This window comes from Montipora foliosa, chromosome 10 (assembly GCF_036669935.1).
Source record: "Montipora foliosa isolate CH-2021 chromosome 10, ASM3666993v2, whole genome shotgun sequence".
NCBI lineage: Eukaryota > Metazoa > Cnidaria > Anthozoa > Scleractinia > Acroporidae > Montipora > Montipora foliosa.
Genome location: NC_090878.1, coordinates 9,401,618 through 9,421,617, shown reverse-complemented (window position 1 = coordinate 9,421,617; position 20,000 = coordinate 9,401,618). Strand labels below are relative to the sequence as shown.

The following is a 20,000-nucleotide window of genomic DNA, read 5'->3' as shown; positions in this document are numbered from 1 at the left end:
CGGCGTAAATTAATGCTGAATTAACGAAAGAGGGGTGGCTCCCACGTGGAAATGCTCATTTCACACACCTTCACGTTAAATTATCAACTTCTTGAACAATTACCATAAGCTTTTATTATTTTGATCGGGATTAAGGCGCTAAAGAGTTTCCCTGGCCAGATTGGAGAATACAATCCTTGTTTCCTATTTTTTCGAATCACTTAGCGCAAATATGCGGTTGACTGACCAACTGCATGGCCACCTCTGTGCAACAGGAGTTTGGTGCAAATAAAACATTTCAACTTTGGAAACTTGTGAATATTTCTCTTTTGAAAAACTGGTGAACCTATTGTTGCTTTATCTTTTCTCCTACCAAAAACATTGAAGTGACAACCAAGTGGATGTATCTTGCGTATCTGGCCTTTGCCACAACGCGGCTTTCGCTCTCGCGGCATGCTCGTCACCAGAGCTTTGGATCGACCCCAAAGGCTGAGCTCTCTCTCTCCCTCAGGTCAAGAGAAGAGCTCTGGGGTCGAGATAAGCTTCTCTCGCGGCCAAAGCACAATCGGAGCAACAATCGATTAAACTCGAGCGTGTGTCAAAATAATCCCCGCCAAAAAAAATTTCCCGCCAGCTACGGCAGGCCAAGTGGAGGCAACGCATGCTACCAGCATAGTAAGCCCTTTGTGACGAACCCCAGCTGACTGACAAAAAAAGCATCTACATAAGTTGCTCCAGGATCAGGTCTCCAGGATGCATAGCAAGCGACCTGCACATTTAGCCTTGAGGCAAAGAGATCTATAGTGGGTTCCCCCCAAATTGCTGTAACGTTTTGAAAAATGTCTTTCCTGAGCATCCATTCCTTATTGTCAGTAAAGACCCTAGACTCTCTGTCTGCCTGAATATTGTTCTTTCCCCGGGATATGAGCTGCAGAAATCCAGAGCTCTCTCTTAATACAGAACAGCCAAATCTCCTTGGCGACTGAGTTGCACTCCATAGAATCTGTGCCTCCCATAGAGTTAATATAGTTAACAGTAGTGGTATTGTCCGAATAAATGCGTATGTGTACAGATGTCATATTAATACAGAGGGCTTTCAAACCAGGGAATACAGCCATGAGTTCGATCTTTGAGTTTGGTGTACAAATAGGGTATTCAGCTGTCTCAATATTATTGCTCCACCACTGTAGTTCAGGGCCCGGTTGTTCAAAGCCGATTAACGCTAATCCCAGATTAAAAATTAACCAAGAAAATTATTTCTCTACCCAAATGCTGTTCAACGCTGATATTCGGCAAAACTTTACATCGGAGGAAGTCAATCTTGCATGAAAAACAAAAATAAGCAAAAGAAACTTTCACCAAAAAGTGGAAAACGTGAAACAAAGTTTACGCTATCCTGGATTAAGTTAATCGGCTTTCGAACAACCGGTCCTGAAAAGCTTTCTTGCGATAATTTTATACGTGCCTGGTAGTTTCCTTTATTTTGTCTAAGTGCCATGGCTTTATCATGTTCTAAGTGTCTATAGAAAAGTGGGCCATAAAGCACACCTGGAAAACTAGACACTAGTAGTCCGATAACTTCTGCAAGTTCCTGGATAGACATTGTGGCACTGCAAACAAGCCTACTGCACTGCTCTTTGATTCGAAAAAACCTTTTCTGTAGGCAGGCACACAGTCATACTGACAGAATTCAGAACAAAACCCAGAAAAAGAAGTGTCTGGACTGTTCTTAGCACTGATTTCACCGGTGTACAATAAAAACCCAGTTCTTGAAATAAGCACCAAGTATCAGTAATGTTAGTCTGACATTCATGTATTGTATCTCCTTGTAGATATGAGTCATCAATATATCCCACATTTAGATGCCCTTCCTTTATAAGGGTAGCATAAACAGTTTTCAAATTTTTCGTAAAGAGGCGTGGGGCACAAGAAAGACCATTAGGTAAACAAGTGAACTGAAACAATTGTCCTCTCCAACTTAATGCGTTTAATTTTGAATAGGAAACATGGAATAGAAGTTAGAAATCGTTCGTTTTTACGGAGATTCATAAAATGGGAACCTGCTAAAATGCTATTTTAAGCATATCTTTATTATCCTTGCTGCTTCAAAACGCATGTATACCGTTTTAAATCATCACCCCGCGTATTCTTATTCCGAATAAGCCTGATAGCAATCGAACGCATCCTTAATTTGAAACTTTTGATAGATATGGGAACCGAGAAGTAAGCATCCCGTAAATCTACGGAAGCCATGTAAGATTTTTTAAGCCTGATAGCAGATTGTAGAGTATCCATCTTGAAGTGATGCCACGTGATCTTAGATTTTTTAAATTAATATAGCCTATAAGTGCCATCTTTCTTAATGAATTCCCCTTCACAGCAGCGAGTGGTCTCTTTGATCACTCCTTTATTCAGCAAGTTGTCAATTTCATTTTGAATAAATGTTGTTCCTGAAGGGAAAAACCGCTTTCCCTTGGGACAGCCTCTTGCTGTGGGAACCCAGCAGCAAATTTAATTTTGTACTGAGTCACACTATCAAGAATAAAATGATCAGATGTAATATTCTGCCAATGAGAGGAAAAATGTTTCAGTCGGCCAGCAACACCGTCATTAGACACATGTAGAGTTTTGTTCACCTTAACATCAACATTAGAAACATGATGCAGACTCTTATTGTCTAGTCTGACTTTCCTTGCTTTGTCATCCTTTCGCTCGGGGGGTTTGTTTGTCGGTCGTGGAAGGCCCAGCCTAAAAAAGGCCTCCTGGCCTGACGGTATGCTCGTCCACCACTTGAAGAGTGTGACATGTAGTTTCTAGAATTTCTAGAATTTCTAGAATCAGAATGAGACCTGGAGGATGAGCCACTATTTGTTGTAACCTTTTTACCAACACACGATGACTTCTGTCACGTCTTTTTACTGCTTTGGTAAATCATCCCCAAACAATTGATCTGTGATGGCAAGGGATGAGGAGCACAAAATTAATGCTTATAGTCATGATGCAGGTCAGGCTTTATCAACTCTCTACGCCTGTGATTAAGCTCAGTATTAGCATTAGCAAACAGAGCAAAGGCATCAGTAGCCTCTTGAAGCAACTCGTTTCCAACCGGAAACGTAGGTATTTGTTCCACAAGTTTACTGATCATACCAGTCAAGGCACACATGCCTTTGATTACTGGTGTACCGTTTTGTCGTTCTCGCTCTCTTTCTCTCTTCTTTCGTTTCTGTTCTTCTGTCATAGGTCATAGGTCCAGGCATCTTGCAACCTTAGTAGATTTAAAATTAAAAATCTTAAGACTTGTACCAAAAACTGCAATTCAGAGCTAAAAAGCAGCCCTAAACAATTAAAATAAACACTCAGCTTAAGTTTATATCCCTCCAATGCTTGACTTGAATAACTACGTAACCACCAGTGTGTCCTGACCACAGCTATATTATTGAAACCAGCGCAAAATGCAAGAAAAATATATTTTCAAAACCGTCGGTACCTGAACACGAAAAGCATCGACTCAAGAGCTTTTGGTGACGTAGCATGGACGTGTAGCCGCGTCGAGCCACAGAAAGAGCGCGAAAAATTAAGCCTCGTTGAGTGTCTCACCCGGCTTGAGCCTGCGATCCAATCAACAACCAATCCCTGGTCAGCTGTCAACTTCAAAAAAAAAAAAAAAAAAAAAAAAAACAGCTGACCTCTATCAGGCCCAACTTGAGCTCGCGATATGGTCACGTTATACTGGTCAGCGGATGCCTTGTTTTGACAGGTGTCAATTGACCGTAACATTGATGTCCAATATCAAAGATGTATGCTGTAAACTAGCTATAGTGTCAACTCAACGGGAGCCTCGATGAGCTCAACTTGAGCCCCTGATATGGTTACGTGATACTGGTCACATTGTCGGTCACATTGGCATACACTTCGCGCGCGCGAAAAACCGCTGATTGGCTAGAGAATAATGACGTAAAATGAGGACTCTAACGCGGTCATACAACTTTGATCGTATAAAATCGCCCACTGGGTTTCTTGCTGCTGATGAACTGTGAGTGAACTTCAGCCACAAAGTTGAATTCTCTTAACACCTGGATTTACAATTTTCCACGTCACACGTAACCTTTACTGTTAAATGCCATCGATCTGTTCGAGGTTTTTGTTGTTCCTCGCAAATATTTTTCCAGAAACCATTCCAGGAAATCTGCATCAAAGCGTCATCCACTCAGTGCGTGTGCAATATTGTCTGATCAGTTGTGGAACAGCCCAGAAAAGTACATTACTGTAACAGAGTAACCATATTGGTCAAGTTTTTCACATAAAAAATTAAGTTTGCAAAACGGCTACAAAAACACATGTGCAGCAAAACTTTGGAAGCATGCAAACACTTTAGGTACATTATATATAATAATAATAATAATAATAATAATAATAATAAAATGCCTTACAGCTTTAGTTAGATGTGTACCCCTGACTGAAAATTCTTTAACACTAAAAATTAGTATGAACACCAAATAATTATTAACAATTATTATTCGCCGAAGGCAAGGTGAATATCGGTTAATTTAATAAAAATCGAGATGAAGTTGAGGTATTCATTCACCAATATTCAGAGTCTGAGGGAATATCGGAAACAATAAATTAAATTTGCCTGACATTAGAAGCAACTCAGTTTTCTTAGTAACATGATGCCATCATGCAAATCGTCTATTACATAGTTGATTATTTGAATAATACACATTTTCTTTAAAACAATTAATTTATTTGTCTATCACCTCAACAAAACAGCTTGGCCGTTTTGAAAAACCGCTTAGGTGATTGTCACGTAATAATACTCATCTCAATGACGACCAATCAGTGCAGAGAACTTACAGTATTATACTAATAAGCATACAATTCCTGTAGCACAAGACAATAATGAACAATATATTATTATAATTCCACGAGTGCATGTTTGATATGAGATTAACCAATCAATCATCCATCCAATGATTATTGTTTTATTAAATTTTCATTTGATTCTTAACATTTGGACAAAGTTAAAGCCAATCAGTTTCCAGCGTTAACACTTGACGCGTGGTTCACACTTGACGCAATAAGTTTCCCTCTTTCATAATGGCGGTGAATAAATATTCTTGTGTTTAATGATCCCCTATAACCTCGCTTAAGCAAGTTTCTGTCAAATTAACATATAAGTGTATAAGAACTGTTAACGAGATTGAGTGAACCAATGAGAAAGCTAAAAACACAGTATTGGTGGTTCAAAATTTAATAATGTAAGGTATTATCTTTTTCCCCTTGTGCTTACACTGTCATTATTCACTTTCTGTGTAATGGTTTTATCATTGTTTTTGTTTGTAAGAAATGGTAGCCATACCTGATTTATAAAGAAACTGAAGTTGTGCAGTAGTACAGCAACTACTTTTACTCTTGGTTCACGAAAAATCCTTTTCATTATTGTAAATACATTGTAGCATGGAGATATCTTCAAACAGGTCTGGAGAATGTTCACCGCCGAAATTTCCCATTTTGTCTGGATCATATAAGTTCTTTCCTCCTTTTGTTCAGTGGTTGACTAGTGACTTGTGAAATTGTATGGTATGGTGCACGGGCAAGAGAGCTAAATGTAGTGTCTCCTTTAGTTTTAAAACATATATTAAAGAAAAACAAATATTAAAGAAACACAAATAATATTGTTATTGTTGTTGAGTAATGTTAGGATTTAGTACTGCCAGTGATATTACAAGTGTCTCTTTTGAGTGGATTCCCCCATTTTCCTCCTAAGCTCTGCTCTGTCGCCTTGGCTTATAAAGCGAGAAAACTTATTACATGAACAATGTCGACAAGATATTAACTCGAAGTTAAAAACATACATGTACGTTATATGCATTTCAGGAAAACTTACGACCCCAAAACCCCACAAACTATATCGAGTGGCGTGCAAGTATAAGGCACTGAACTTCGCTTTTCTGTATAAAACCAGTTACAAATTGAGTTAAGTGCGAAGACGAACACTAGCGGTGAAAAAACCTGCTTCTCTTCGAACTTCGATTTGAAAAAGTCTCTCTTGGTGTGTTGGGGTGGAGCTACTCTGTGGAGTTGTGATTTGAAAGGACTAGCCTTGTGGCCTCTGCGAGCTGGATGAAAAACCTGTGGGAGATTTTGATAAACTGCATCTCTCCCAGTCCTTGCTTGTTTTTAATTATCACAGATAATTTGATTTTAGCTATTTTTATTTTATGAACCATCGACTTCCCAGGGGGTTCCCCATTTTCAAGTTAAAAATCGTCTTCTGGCTGTTAGGCAAGATGTGAAATACACTACGTCGGCCCGAATCTTACCCGATACGATTTTGTCGCCATGCCCGACCAAGGCTCAACGACAAGGCCTTACGACCATAACTGACGATCGTCGCAGCGTTTGAAAACATGTTTAAAAATGGCTAGCGACATTCTTTTTCCTGACGTAGCCACAACCAATCGTAAATCATGAGGTCGTGGGCCTCGTCGTAAGCCGGTACGTTTAGTGTGCGCAATTGCCGACCTCCCCCCTCTAAAGATCGTACCGCTGTAAAATCGGCCCTAATGACTGTGCATAGTCGATTCGACCTTATTCCGGAATAAGAATATGTTGGAGAGATGATTTAACAATGGTACATCTGGCGTGGGTTGTTTGAAGCAAAGTCAAGCGATAATTAAAGTTTAGGTTGATATACGTTTCAAAAAAAACATTTTAGATGGTGTTTGACAAATTTTAATGTGCAATCTCTGGTCAAAAACAAAGGATTTTCTAACTTCTATTCCATGACCTATCCTATTCTGGAATAAGGTCAATCGAATTGCCGGGCAGGTACAAAACACAGCAGTCATCAGGTCAATTGTGTTTTACCAAATTATTACAGTAAGTATCCTAACACATTCATAAAAGCTAACCTTGGGCCTAAACATACGTTGTCTTTAGGCCTAATTAGGCCTAAGGTTAGCTTTTTATGAAGTTTAGGGATACTTTCTGTTGTATATAATTTGGTTTTTTTTTTTTTTTTTTTTTGTAAAAAACAATGAGCCTACTGACCTGTTGGTTTTGTTTTACCTGCCAATCAACCGGTTTAACTTTTGCCTAAATCTCCAACCCCCCTCGTCTCACCGACGTTTGCCTTTTTCACCCTAATGGCTGGCTGGCCAGTGTTTTTTTTTTTCCAGGCCCGTCCAGCCCCGGTTTTTTTTCAGGCCAGTGTTTGGGTGTCGGGGAGGGATGGGGTTAATCAATGTACAACTTCTAACTATTCCACATGGTTTGCTTCAATAATGGTGTTGGACCTTAAAGCCTGGTTCCCACTTGTGTGGACAATCAACAGGCCACAATAACTTAAGAAAAATCGTGTGGGAACAGGGCGTAATTATTAATGCATTAAATACACGCCACCAAAAAACCCCAAAAAAGACGAAAATTTTCTTCTTTTGTGATTGTGCTTATCTCAACCAGTGGGAACAAAACCGGCGCGGTTTGACCATTAAGAAAAAGCACAAGCACGACAATTTGCATGCCATCTTGACATCTTACAACAGATATTCTCCTGCGATTACTCCACTTGAGCGTATTTGCCTGATTGTCCTTGCTTGTTTCAAGCGTGTGAGGAAACATTCTAACTACCTCTCGTGCGTTCAAGCTTGTGCTTATTTGGCCACAAAGTGGGCAAACAAGGCGCTTATGATCTGATAATAAGAAATTAAAGCACCCTAATGATGTCAATATCATTGGGTGGGGGGGACAGTTGGGGATTTGAATGCTGGCGAGTTCCATGTCGTTCTGTTTGGATTAGGTTAGTCGAGAACGGGTGCAACCAAGTGGGTTTCAGCCAGACGTGCTGGAATTGTTTTGGTTCTGTGAGAAGAACGAAAAAGGAATGTGAAAAGACGAGAAAACAAGATTAGAACAAGAGTTCTAAACAGTTTTTTTTTTTTTTTTGGAATTTATTTTCTTCTTTTTGTCAAGTCATATGTGTTCTTAATTTTGGAAGGTTTTTCTTTTTATTTTTTTGAGCTTTTGCCCTGATGTACGTAGGTGCAGATGGCAGTTCCACTCTTTCCTTGCCTCTGTAATGTGATTTGTAGTATTAAGATAATAAACATTCCAACAATTATTCACCGAAGGCGAAGTGAATATTGGTGACTATGTACCCAATATTTACTGAGCCTGAGGCAAATAATTGTTTTAGTGTAATTTTCAGCGGTGAATATCAAGAAAGTGCAAAACAACAGGCTAAAACCAGATAAAAGGACACGAAAAGTGCCTCTAAAATGTTATATTCACGGGGTAGCGCGGTGAATATAACACTAAATTCTTATATTCACCGCTGAAAATTATACTAAATAATTATTGCATTGAAAATTATAGCAACATTTTTTGGTCGTGACGTTGTCAGTTTTCCTTTCTCTAGTCATTGTTTGGCAAAGAAGCAGATAAACTGGAACAAGCAAATGATGATGACAAAACATGTATCCTTTTTTAAATTAAGGTGGCTTACTGTAGTGTTCTGAAGAAGATGATCAAGATTTTGAAATCTGTGAAATTAAAGCATCAGGATGTCTTTTGTGAAGTGTTAGTCACTGCACTGGTGGTAAAATGTAATTTTACCTGACAAATGAATTCAAATCAGAGGAAAATGCTAAATATAGTTCCCTGGTCCTGGAGGGGGGACTGGAAACTAGACATTTCTAAGTTCTTTTTTGCAAAAACTACCCTCATGACCCCACCTTAACATTTCAGGATTTCCTTAGTGAAAAAAAATAATTGTGTGTATAGATAAATAGTAAAATCTGTCGGACAGGTTTTTCGCAAATGGCAAAAACGTCAGTTTTCCTCTAGTTTGGTAATAACTGAACTGTCTGATAGATCTTTTTTTTAAAAAACGTTGATGGTTTCGTCTTGATATTGGTTGCTAATCCAAAAATTTTAACCCTTGTTGTACTGCTGGGTTTTGAGAAAAAGGCCTTTGAAATGTCTAGTTTCCAGCCTCCCCTCCAGGAGCCAAGAAAAATCTAATATGCCTCATTCCTAGGAGTGAATTTAACTCTTCACTAGCATTTGTGCTTACAGGTGGTGACAATAATAATCTCACATGCAAACTTAGTATATTATTTTTCAGTCATCAGCAAGTCCTTGACATTTTTCTTAGATTATATTATTGAAAAGGAACCTCTGCGTTAACAAATTTATATCAGTACCAAAAGACAAAGGTAAAGCAAAATATTATTTGTCATTCATAAGAATCTTGTTAGCAATCATAGTTTTGTCTTCATTTCTTTAAATCACTGTTAGAGATTTTGCTGAAAATTGCAGGTTCGAGCTTATCAAACCGCTTTTCAAAGGCTTGTTTGGCCAAAAAGAACCTAAACTGTTGCAAACATTGCTTACAAGTGCATTTGTTGCGGATAAAATGTACTGCAATCCTGACAATATAAAATTTATACAGCATTGAGAGTTTGGTTATAATCTGTCTGACAAAATAGACATTGATTGAGTGAGTTTTACAAAATATTGTGAGGAAGCGAGGCATGCATTAAGAAGGAAAACATTACCTGCAAGCTAACCATTGTAAAATAAGTGTTTTGTCTCTCGCTTTATTTCTCTCAGCTTTACAGTGTTCTTCATTGAAATTTTCTCTTCTCCTCGTTCCTTGGCTTCTCTTGAGGCTTTCTTCACTTAAATTTCTCAAATTTTGTCGCCTTTTCTCTCATGCTCCTTCCTGCTCTTTATCCCGTTGCTCATCACTAATGGTAACTTTTTCAAAAGTGACAAAGGTGAGTGGGATAAATGTGAGCAGCACAAAAGTTTCCCGCCGAGAAAAAAATTTGCCCATTCACACCTCAAAGCTGCATTCGCAAGACTTCCCTGCCTCCCTTTCTTAGTCTCCCATCCCCCTCCCCAGAGTCTGGACAGACGGACGGACGTACTCTTGGTCAATCACGTTACAAACAAACGAAAAAAAATTAAGGTTGACCATATTCTCTTAAGCATGCGGCCTGGAGCCCTGCTACTACTTAGCTGAGGAGTTTGTCTTAAAGTTAATTCTACTGTTTAAATAATTAATCAAACGCCAGTCGATTTGTATTGGGTTTACAGAGCCTGCTGATTGGTCAATAGTTGTGATGAATAATTAATTAATTTTGCAAATAAAGTGAAATGTGTGATTTGATTTGTTTTACCAGGGAGTCTAAACTGTGCGTCATTTGTCGCTGGAATTGTAGAAGCAGTATTACATGGATGCAACTTCGTAAGTAATGTTTGCATGGATTTTCATAATATTAGCAAGCATTTTGTTTCTTTAACGGTTGGTTGGATGTTTTATCTCTGAGCCATAGGAAAAGTTGACTGGTAAAAGGGGTTGTGTCAGGGCATTGCAGTTCATTCTGTGTAATTTTGCCAATTACTTGCAAGCCCTATGCAAACACAACATTAACCCAAAAATTACTTTATAACAACACACATCAAAACTATGTGACAAAAAACTCTGTCAACCATAAGTACCGGTTATCAAAGTCATAGACAACATATGTAAACCAAGGGGTTTATTTGATCTCTAATCCCGTATGCTGTCCAACGCTGATATTCGGCAAAATTTTACATTAGAGGAAGTCAATCTTGAAAACCAGACTTAACCTTTTAACGCCTAAACCGGACTGACTTAGTATTTTACTCTGTCAATGGGATACGCAAAAGAAAGTTCACCAAAAAGTTGAAAAAATGGAACCAAATTTTACACTTATCCTGGATAAGTTGATCGACTTTCGAACAACCAGACCCTGGCAACTAGCAAATCAAGCAAAACGTACAAATGACTACTGGTACTTAAAACATTGGAAGATTTGAATAAAACAGCAATAATATTACCAAAGGAGGCAAGGATGGGCAAAAATGGATTGAAATAATAAATAAAGCTTTTTAATTAATTTTTAAACATTTGTCCTAACAGTTTTTCAAAGTTAATTTTTAATCTGGGATTAGCATTACAAGCCCAGGGCCCGGTTGTTCGAAAGCCGATTAACTTAATCCAGGATTAGTGTAAACTTTTGTTTTATGTTTTCAACTTTTGGTGAAAATTTCTTTTGTTTACTTTTGTTTTTCAAGATTGACTTCTTCTAATGTAAAGTTTTGCCAACATATCAGCGTTTTGAACAGCATGTTAGGAATAGAGAAATAAAACTCCTTGGTTAATTTTTAATCTGGGCTTAGTGTTAATGCGGCTTTTGAACAAACCAGGCCCCAGGTCCTGAATTTGTCTAAATTTTGTGACATATCCCCTTTGACAAAAGTTTGCATGTTTCAAACCATTTTTTTATGCCAAATTTTCTTCAGATAGAAGTAGTGACTTGACAGTAGACGAATACTTATCTCAACAATAAAACACCCTTTATATTCTAGGATTGTCCGGTGCAGGTTTTGTGTAAAGCACACACTGAAACTGGTTGTGTAAATAAAAACCCATCCCTTATCTTCAGGGCTTGCATTCATATTTGTTTTAAATAAATTTAATTCTTGTATTTTGGTCATCAGCCTGCCAAAAGTCTCTGCTCATGGCACAAAGGAACCCACTCTTAATGATATAAGTTTGAAGAGTCTGTGATTGTAAGGGGACAAGTCAATAGAACGGAAGATAAGAAAGTAACGTTAAAAACTGTGATAGATAAATTTTGTAAAAAGAAACCATCATGTCGTGTGTTTTTTTTAATTAAATGTTATTGTCATCCTAAATATCATGGATAGGTCTAATAAAGTTTGGAAAAAAAAACACGTTTGTCGAAACAATAATAATTTTATTATTACACCTCAATTCAATAACCTACTGTATTACGTGGGGAGATACTATGTACAGTAAAAGGAAAATCTTGTACAGAGGGTCTGTGGCTTTTTGTTATTTGTACATAATTATTCAACCCAGTTCTATTATTTTCACCTTTTTTAACAACATCAAACAAACTTTTAAAACACAATTTTTTTGTTGGGGAACAGCATTCGAGATAGGAGAACTTTTACAAAGCCCCATAAACTTTACAACCATTTTAGTTTTAAAAAAGCTACAAGCAAATTAATTTGCTGTCGTGACTTTCAGTAAACATACATATGTACCAGTTAAGTTCCTTTATTTGCCACGATCCTGTTGGCAGACCAAGGTGTGAAAACAAAGCTGGATTTTGCGTTAAAATGGTATGCTATTCAATGGCCATAAACAAAGCCTTCATAAGTGTTTGGCATTCATAGTTTCAGGTCCCTTTTTGTTATTATATACTGGTCCTATTTTATTCCCAGACCTAAAAACCTGTCCTTTTAACCCCTTTAAACATTACGTTCTAAATTTATTTATCCTTTTATCTTAACCATTTCAAAATTCTGTCAATCACTGATTTTATCGAATGCCCTCACGGTTGGCGACTAATGAAACTACTTAATATTTGATTTGGGGCTTTGAAGTCTTTTTAACTGGGATCCAGTAGCACAAACACTTTCCACAAATCTTAATGTCTCATCGTGCATGCTGTCGGAGCACACTGTCTGGTTCCATTTGGACTCATTGCCCTGTGCAAGACCCACGGCAGGTGTGTCCAGTTAGTTCCGTCACTTTCACCCTGGATGGAAGTATTTCCAGACCGTTCTAGCTGATTTGTGCCTGCATAGCCGTGACTGGACTAACTCCTTAATTCTTTTGACCACACAATGGACGCAAACCTGAAGTGTTAACACACAGAAAAATAATTTTAATTAATAACAGTTGATCCTGATATTTTCCTTCTTACACATTTACTCTTCGTATAACCTCCTTGGTAATATCTTCCCCCTAAAGGAGCATTTGCTGAAATGATCCAGAGTTTATAGATGCCAATCACCGCACACACTTTCGTTGACACCTGGGAGTGAGATTAAAAAGATTTTACTCTGTCTAACACCAGATGATTTTACTCGTCAAATGGGGGCGTCCTAGCATGTTTGTTGTTAATGGGTTAATTAATAAAGAGACTAAAATGTATCAAAAAAAGTTCATGTATGAGCCACATGCCTAACTTAGACTTCAAAGTTTGAGAAAATATTTTATTGGAAGTTTTTTGTATTAAACATGACACTTTCTTTTTCTCAACAAAAAGGTATGAGAGAGGTTAAGCGTGACGTTTACGCCAAATAGCAATTAATGTCGTGAATGAAAATTAGGGTTTTGCCAAAAATGTAAGAACCCTGCTTGATATTAGCTCATTTCTGCCGTGTTAGCTCCAGATATCAAGCAACTGTTCAAAGGAATGGAACAAATTAAAATGAGAGAATTTTCACACTTTTATGACAAGCAGGAGCCTGCCATTTCCCGTTGGCCGTAAACGTCATGCTTAAGCTCTCTATGTTTTAAGTGTTTTTCATTTACCTGGGAATGAGTGTCAATACTGTTGAGGCAGTTTCCTGAACCAACATTCCAGAACCTAATATGTCGATCAGCTGTTCCACCACCACTTGCCAGTACGTTGCGTTGAAATGGACACCAGTCTAGTGCCTATAAAGGACAGATTGACTTCCATGAAAGACTCACTCAGGTGCTTTTCATAACACTGAAGACTTAATAGTTCAGATTTAGAACAACAGTCGTGTTTTTGGCTGCCTTCAATCATTGAACTTCAAGCAGTTGAAAGGAGAGTTGAGACACTCACTGTTAACAACCGTACAATGCATGTCATCGCCCCAAACAAAGTTTTTTCCATCTCCATTTGGTATTCAAACTAAAGGGTATCAACGCTGAAAAAGGGGAACTGCTAAATAGCAAGGTTCAAAGGTCCATGTCCAGTGTTGGGTGATTGAATGTGCTTTTACATGTAGATCAACACAACTTTTTCGGTTTCTCTTTTGAACAGTTTGCCAACTGTTACTGCTGAATTAAGAACTCAGGGTAAAAAAGTAAAACAGTTTTGAAAGTTGAACTGCGAGTCACAATAAGGATTTTAAAGTGTCAGTGACAGGTAAGGCCCTGTTTACAAGCAGGTAGGGTAACCCTACTGCTAGGGTTACCCTAGCAGGAAAGTCAAACATAGCCTGGGTTTACAAGCAAAACTTTGCGTGCTTGGTAACCGCCAGAATCGCAAACACAATGGAAGCCGCTAAAAAGTTGTCCTGGGTAGGCGAGTTGTCCCTAGCAGAGCGTTTACAAGGCAGCTAGGGTAACCCTAGCACGAGGGTAACCCAAGCTGCCTTGTAAACACATCGTTGAAAAAAGAAGAAATGTGTGAGTGCTAGAGTAACCCTCTTGCTAGGGTAACCCTAGCACTAGGGTTACCCTACCTGCTTGTAAACAGGGCTTTAATTAAATACAACATTTCACTAATTGTGTTACTGGGCAAGGATCACCATTTTCCTGTTTTGTTTCAAGTATCATTACTTTCTGAGTGCAACAACTGAATGGTTTGTACTGGCATCAAGGTTTGCAAATCTTTTATTCCTTGACGAGTGTTAACATTACTGCTTCTTGCTGATTGAGGCATCCAAGGGAACATGTGTACATTGTACTGTAAGATATAGTTCACAAACCTTGACAGCTGCTTGGTGTTGATTAAAGGTATGAAGAGGAGTATTGCTATTGCTGATCGTATTGATGCTGGCATCCCAGATTAACAGCAAGTTATCATTTGCACCACTGGCCAAGTATTTCCCATCTGGAGACCACTTTAAGCCACACACTTCCTGAGAGTGTCTTGAAAGAGTAGCCACGTGATGATCTGCCACACGGACGTCATGATGGTGAATTACTCCACTTCTGCAGCCACTAAACAATAAATTAAACAACACAGTATTTTATTTTTAAGTTGATCACATAATAGAAATTTGATCTTACAATGTTCTTCACAAATATTCTTTGATCAGGACCTAGACATGCCAGTATCTCTTAAAAAGAAAGTTGGATTTCGTACACAGTCATTATTAAAATACTTCTTACTGTAAAATATTACGTTGAGGTTCAATTTTTTTCAGGGTTTAAAATTGTTTAAACTAGATCAATTTTGGTTTTGTTTTGTCTATCATTATCGTAGTCTGAAACAAAGGAAAAATCAAATTGAACTACTATAAAATATAACATTGATCAATAACATATATTGGTGTACATATACTTCCTTTGTTTTATTTCCTACCTTGATAGGATGTAGGAATTCCAAGAAAGGCAACCAATGCGAGAGGAATGCCCTGCCATGCTCCTTAATCGTTTCTGAGCCTCCACATCCCACAACTGTTGTAAAAATACAGTAAAGCTACAAAAATCGAAAATTATACAAAAGCTCGAAAATCATAAGAAATGTGCTTGAACAACCAATGGACTGATCTAAAAGAACAGCACCAACCTGTACAACTCCATTACTGTCTCCTAAAGCAATGTAATTGCCTTCCTTAATCCAAGCCAAAGAACCAATGTAACAATCAGGTGTTGAAGTCTGGCAGAGCTGCACAATATCACCTGTTGCAGCATTCCACAGATACACAAAACCACCCAATGCTACAGCTAAATGATTGTGGCAACTCCAATCCAACAAGTTAAGATCTATGAAGAAGGGAATGAACATCTGTTTATCATCCTATTGGGCTGTAACTGTAGATTATCTTGGTACATGTGTTAACCTGAGTACTTGAGATAACCTGGCCACCAGTGCATAATCCCATCCCTCTTGTGCGCTAGTGGCTCAGCCGCCAAAATATTTGCTCAATACACAAAACACTGGCCGAGTGGCTAGGGCCCATGCCTTGAGATCCAGAGATCCTGGGTTTAAGACTGTGTTCTGACCACTCACTGAATTTGTATCAGGTAGACTGTCCCTGGTTCAATTTCCTGGCACACTTGTAAAATATGGTAGCAAAATGGTTTGCCTCCCACCAGTTGGGATTCTTAACAATAATATTGTATATGTTAAATGCTTGGAGATATTCCGAGGGTAAACAAAGTATTATTATTTAACAAGCAAGCCTGCTCAGAGGCTACAGTGTAGAGAAAACATTCCATGGGCTGCTCTTGCACTAATAAAATGAAGAGGTTTGAATCAAATAAGGTTACTCAGCCTCAACTGTGAATGGTCTCTCCAGTTCACAAAAGAGCAGTACCATGCTCTTTCAGCCTTATTTCACGTGACTTTTTATATTTGACAGAAACCAAAACATAAAGCCATGTTTCTTTTACCAAGATTCTTATCGAGTTCACTCGACAAGATATGTTTTTGCCCTGTAGTTCTCCATTCACCCTGTGGAGGCCATGATTTCTTTCAGTCAGCACAGGAAATAAAGACCTCTGGCCAGTTCCAAAATACATGCAATTATAGTGAAAAAGTACATGTATCTATTTTGTAAAAGATGGCAAGTCTCTTAGGTTCACATTCTGAGACTAAACACAAGATACTGAACTTCGTGATTCATAAATTTCCTTATTCATAACCAGTCAGGTAATTATTCATCGAGCTGATCGAAAGAATTGTGGCCTTTTGGGAACTGTGTAGTCACTGCCAATTTCAACTTCAAAACCACATGTGCATGGTGACATGATCTACCTTACAACCACTATTTTTAACTGAAACTAGAGTCAAAAGAAAGGCTAAAGTCAATCGTTTCATGCTTAAATTTTTTGAAGAAACGGTTGTCTCGAAGATTATCCTGCTATCCACAGAAGAGAAAAAGATTCATTGCTGCGTATGTAAGCTTATGAGGTATTACTCGCGTGGTGTTATTGAGTAAACGTTCGAGAAAGAACAACAGCAGGAAGAAAATGGTTTTAATTCCGCCCAATCAACTATTTTTCATCAAACTTACAGTAATCGTCGATGAGATCTGGTGCATCGAGAATCCTCTCTGGAACTGGAGCAATATGTCTGGCGTTTTTCTTCGTTGATGTAGCTGGAGTTTTGTTGTTGCTGTACAACACCCGAAGGTCGTTCAAATGGCCTATTAAAGAGACGATCGATCTCGCATGATATATCATTGATATGAATCATACATTTTTAAAAACGAATAAAGTTTGAGCTTACATACTTACAAATGTAAATTTAAACGATGTATTTTTAAAATCAGTTACGCGAAATAAGCCAACAATGGGTAAGCTGTGTTGGCGCCTCCGCCGCCAGGCGGCTTTCATTCAGGTGTTTTAAATGATCATAAACTTGCATGCCAATTCTAAATGTGAATTAATTGAGCAACTAATTGAGCAAATACCTTCTCTCGGCGTCGGAGCTTTGTTCTTAAACGCAAGAATCCTGGAATTTGTGTCGTTTCCAACAAGACTTTGTGACATTTTCTTCTTGAATTCTGCTTTCGAAGGACTGCTGTTTTCTTCATTCTCGTGATCAGCTGATACCATCTTGTGGTAGTTCATTTCGAAGTTCATAGCACTTCTGTTAGGAATAAATCTGTCCTCTGATGTTTTGGCTTTTCCTGGCGTTTTCTTCAATGATTTTGGAGTCTTTGATGGCGTCTTGCTGCAGTTGAGCCTCGATGAATTCGAACTTCGATCAAGCGGTGTGGAAGCAGTTGCACTGGAAGATCGATGGTCAGTTGATTTCCTCTGCCACCGAGGAGCGGGTCCTTTACTCATCGGCGCGTCGAGTCTCAAGAGATCGTTCACTTCAGTTTCAAAGTGAAAATGCGACATTTTGTTTGTTTGAAAAGTAGAAAACAAGCACAGCTCACGCTAGAATTTCGCTTTCCTCAAAGCTCGAGCGAAGGAAACAGATTGAAAGGACGCGGTAATTTCTTACTTGTTTCTGATTGGACAGTCAGAAAGCAAGCACCCGTGATTGGCTATCACCATGACAGCCACAAACAGCTAGCGCTTCATGGCATCGCCGTGCCAACGACCCGTGGCAACAAGAATTTTTTTCTCGGTATCATTCTCCTTGCGCCGAAGCCTTGCGAACGCAAAGAAGAATTCCCAGAAAAAATGAAGTTCTGGCTACTTAGCCTCAGCCTGATCCTTGGTTTCGGACCTGTTACTATCCATTCAACAGATTTGTATTCTATAACTGTAAAGGATTTGCAAGGAAATGTTGTTCCGATGAGTGTATTCAAAGGAAAGGTTGGTATCTCTCTCTTTTAGTTCGTTGCGTGACACAAGTTGAGCTATATACCCAAGGCCTGCGAATGAATGTCGTTTTAAATCTTTAAAAAAACAGCCTTGAAAGCGTATTAGTATGTTTTAAAAGCGCATTACTATTGTTTGTCGTCCAACAGTTGAACGAAATGTGGAAAATACAAAAAATTTAGCAAATATAAACGCATAGGAATACTGTGCTTTGTCAAACCAGGTTTGACTACAGGCCACTTTGTAGACAAAGTGACCTTTGTCATTCAACTCGAGCTATTTCAAAGATTCATTGGAACTGCATATTTGCATATGAACGGAATGTATTGTTATGCACAACACAATAGTGGCCGTGTATTCTGCAGTTACTTCAATTCCTCTGCAAGCGGGTGATTTCTTAAGACCTAAATGTTTTCACACTTTTGACCCCATAAATTTTACATTCATGCTTTTATCTTTCACTTGTCAAAGATTGCAGACTGGCAATCGAAAGCTTGTACTTTTTAATCTTTCTTTAACCAGAGAATCCATTTTTAAATTTTATGATCTACAAAAGCAGTCTGAGATTCTTGTTTTATCCCAGCAAACCAAGTGATTTGTGCTGGTCTTAGTCTAGGAGTATCAATAGCTGCATAAATTGACCCTTTCATTGCCAAGATCGTCATGTTCATTCTCCTAACTAGTACCATAAATTCCTTTGTTGGGTAGTAATGAGAATTTGGTGTTATATCTAGATCACACCTCTTTTTAAGCTGATAAGTATTCTCTTCATTCTCATTATACTTGTCTTACTGACATTTCATTGAAATAATTGTGAGGAGAATTTACATGCTGATCACTTCTGGGAGTCAAAGGGTTAACCTTATCGTAAAATAATGCCAAACTTTACTCTTACCTAATTGTTGCAAACAGGTAGCAAATGCTTAGACTTTAAAGGGACAGTGTCACGCTTTTAGTCAAACTTCAAAACACAAAAAGATGTCTTTGCATTAATGAAGACCAAAAAATAATGCTGTAGTTTTGTTACCAATAACCATTGAAGTGCACTGAAGCTATTCTTTGTTGTTTGCATCCAAGGATGTAGAGGATAGAAATGGATTGAAACTTGAAAAACTGGCCAATTTTTTCAAGTTTGGAGACAATGTCTTTAGAAAGTCGCCAAAAATTAAATACGAATAGCTCTTTGTGCCATAAAGACATTTTATACCTTGTCAGTGGGTTGTCTGAAATGTTGTATGTGTCAGCTAAAGTACTAATTTAAATTTTTACCCAGTAACTGTTTTGACCTAAAAACAGCAAATTTAACATGACAGTGTGTCCCTTAGTGCAGGATGTAAAAATTGAGATTTCATCTTTAGAATTATATTTGCATTTCTGGACAAAAGTGTGAATTCTTACTTAGCACATTAAATTCATTCTCATCTCATTTTTAATTACCACTTTGGTTACTTACAGATCCTGTTGATTGTCAATGTTGCCAGTGAATGCGGCTATACAGATTGGCACTACAAAGAGTTGGTGGAACTCCAGTCTCAACTCTCTGATCAGGACTTCAGTGTGCTGGCGTTCCCGTGTAATCAATTTGGCAATCAGGAACCACTGAGAAACAGCGGCATTGCACGATTTGTCAAAAATAAGTACAACGTAAACTTTCCAGTTTTCTCAAAACTCAAAGTGAAGGGTGAACAAGCACATCCTCTTTATAGGTACCTTGGTCAGTTGGCGAAAAAGGAACCAGAGTGGAACTTTGGAAAGTATCTTGTGAGCAAAGCAGGGAGAGTCCTTCAGTTTTGGAACCAGGAAGTTTCTCCTCTCAGCATCATTCACTTTATCAAGAAACACTTGAACATGGCCATAACTGATCAATATGAGGTTTACAGTGTCAAAGAATTATGAAGCTAGACTTGACAGACCTGGCACAGTATTATTAGAGACATGTTTATGGGCACCGTGGGATTACTTT

At 38.3% G+C, this 20,000-nt stretch overlaps 2 protein-coding genes and 1 long non-coding RNA gene across 3 annotated transcripts in view; 2 read left to right on the top strand and 1 right to left on the bottom strand.

Moving 5' to 3' along the window:
- Positions 1-8,396: 8,396 nt before the first annotated feature.
- On the top strand, positions 8,397-10,234 carry LOC137972421 (uncharacterized). The gene is made up of 3 exons (XR_011117123.1): positions 8,397-8,456; positions 9,137-9,197; positions 10,170-10,234. It is a non-coding gene; the product is annotated as an uncharacterized lncRNA (long non-coding RNA).
- Positions 10,235-13,282: 3,048 nt separating this feature from the next.
- Positions 13,283-17,701, bottom strand: LOC137972501 (cell division cycle protein 20 homolog). The gene is made up of 6 exons (XM_068819255.1): positions 17,173-17,701; positions 16,774-16,905; positions 15,324-15,520; positions 15,117-15,211; positions 14,518-14,752; positions 13,283-13,492 (listed from the first exon to the last, which is right to left on the bottom strand). The coding sequence occupies exons 1-6, from the start codon at positions 17,606-17,608 to the stop codon at positions 13,283-13,285; spliced, it is 1,305 nt and encodes a 434-aa protein (XP_068675356.1). The 5' UTR covers positions 17,609-17,701.
- Positions 17,702-17,837: 136 nt separating this feature from the next.
- The window catches only part of LOC137973868 (uncharacterized), a 3,648-nt gene continuing 1,485 nt past the window's right edge, over positions 17,838-20,000 (top strand). The window contains exons 1-2 of the mRNA XM_068820762.1: positions 17,838-18,031; positions 19,493-20,000. The exon at positions 19,493-20,000 is cut by the window's right edge and continues 1,485 nt beyond it. Of these exons, the coding sequence (XP_068676863.1) occupies positions 17,897-18,031; positions 19,493-19,933 (576 nt within the window). The 5' untranslated portion in view covers positions 17,838-17,896 and the 3' untranslated portion in view covers positions 19,934-20,000. The remainder of the gene's footprint in view (positions 18,032-19,492) is intronic.

Bases quoted from the DNA above. Each gene is read 5' to 3' on its own strand.
- LOC137972501 (XM_068819255.1), bottom strand. From the start codon at position 17,608: ATGTCGCATTTTCACTTTGAAACTGAAGTGAACGATCTCTTGAGACTC. The intron at 14,753-15,116 runs GTAGGAAATAAA...TTTATTGTTTAG, and splicing joins AATTCCTACATCCTATCAAG to TGGCTGCAGAAGTGGAGTAA. The intron at 13,493-14,517 runs GTTTGTGAACTA...TGTCCTTTATAG, and splicing joins AACACCAAGCAGCTGTCAAG to GCACTAGACTGGTGTCCATT.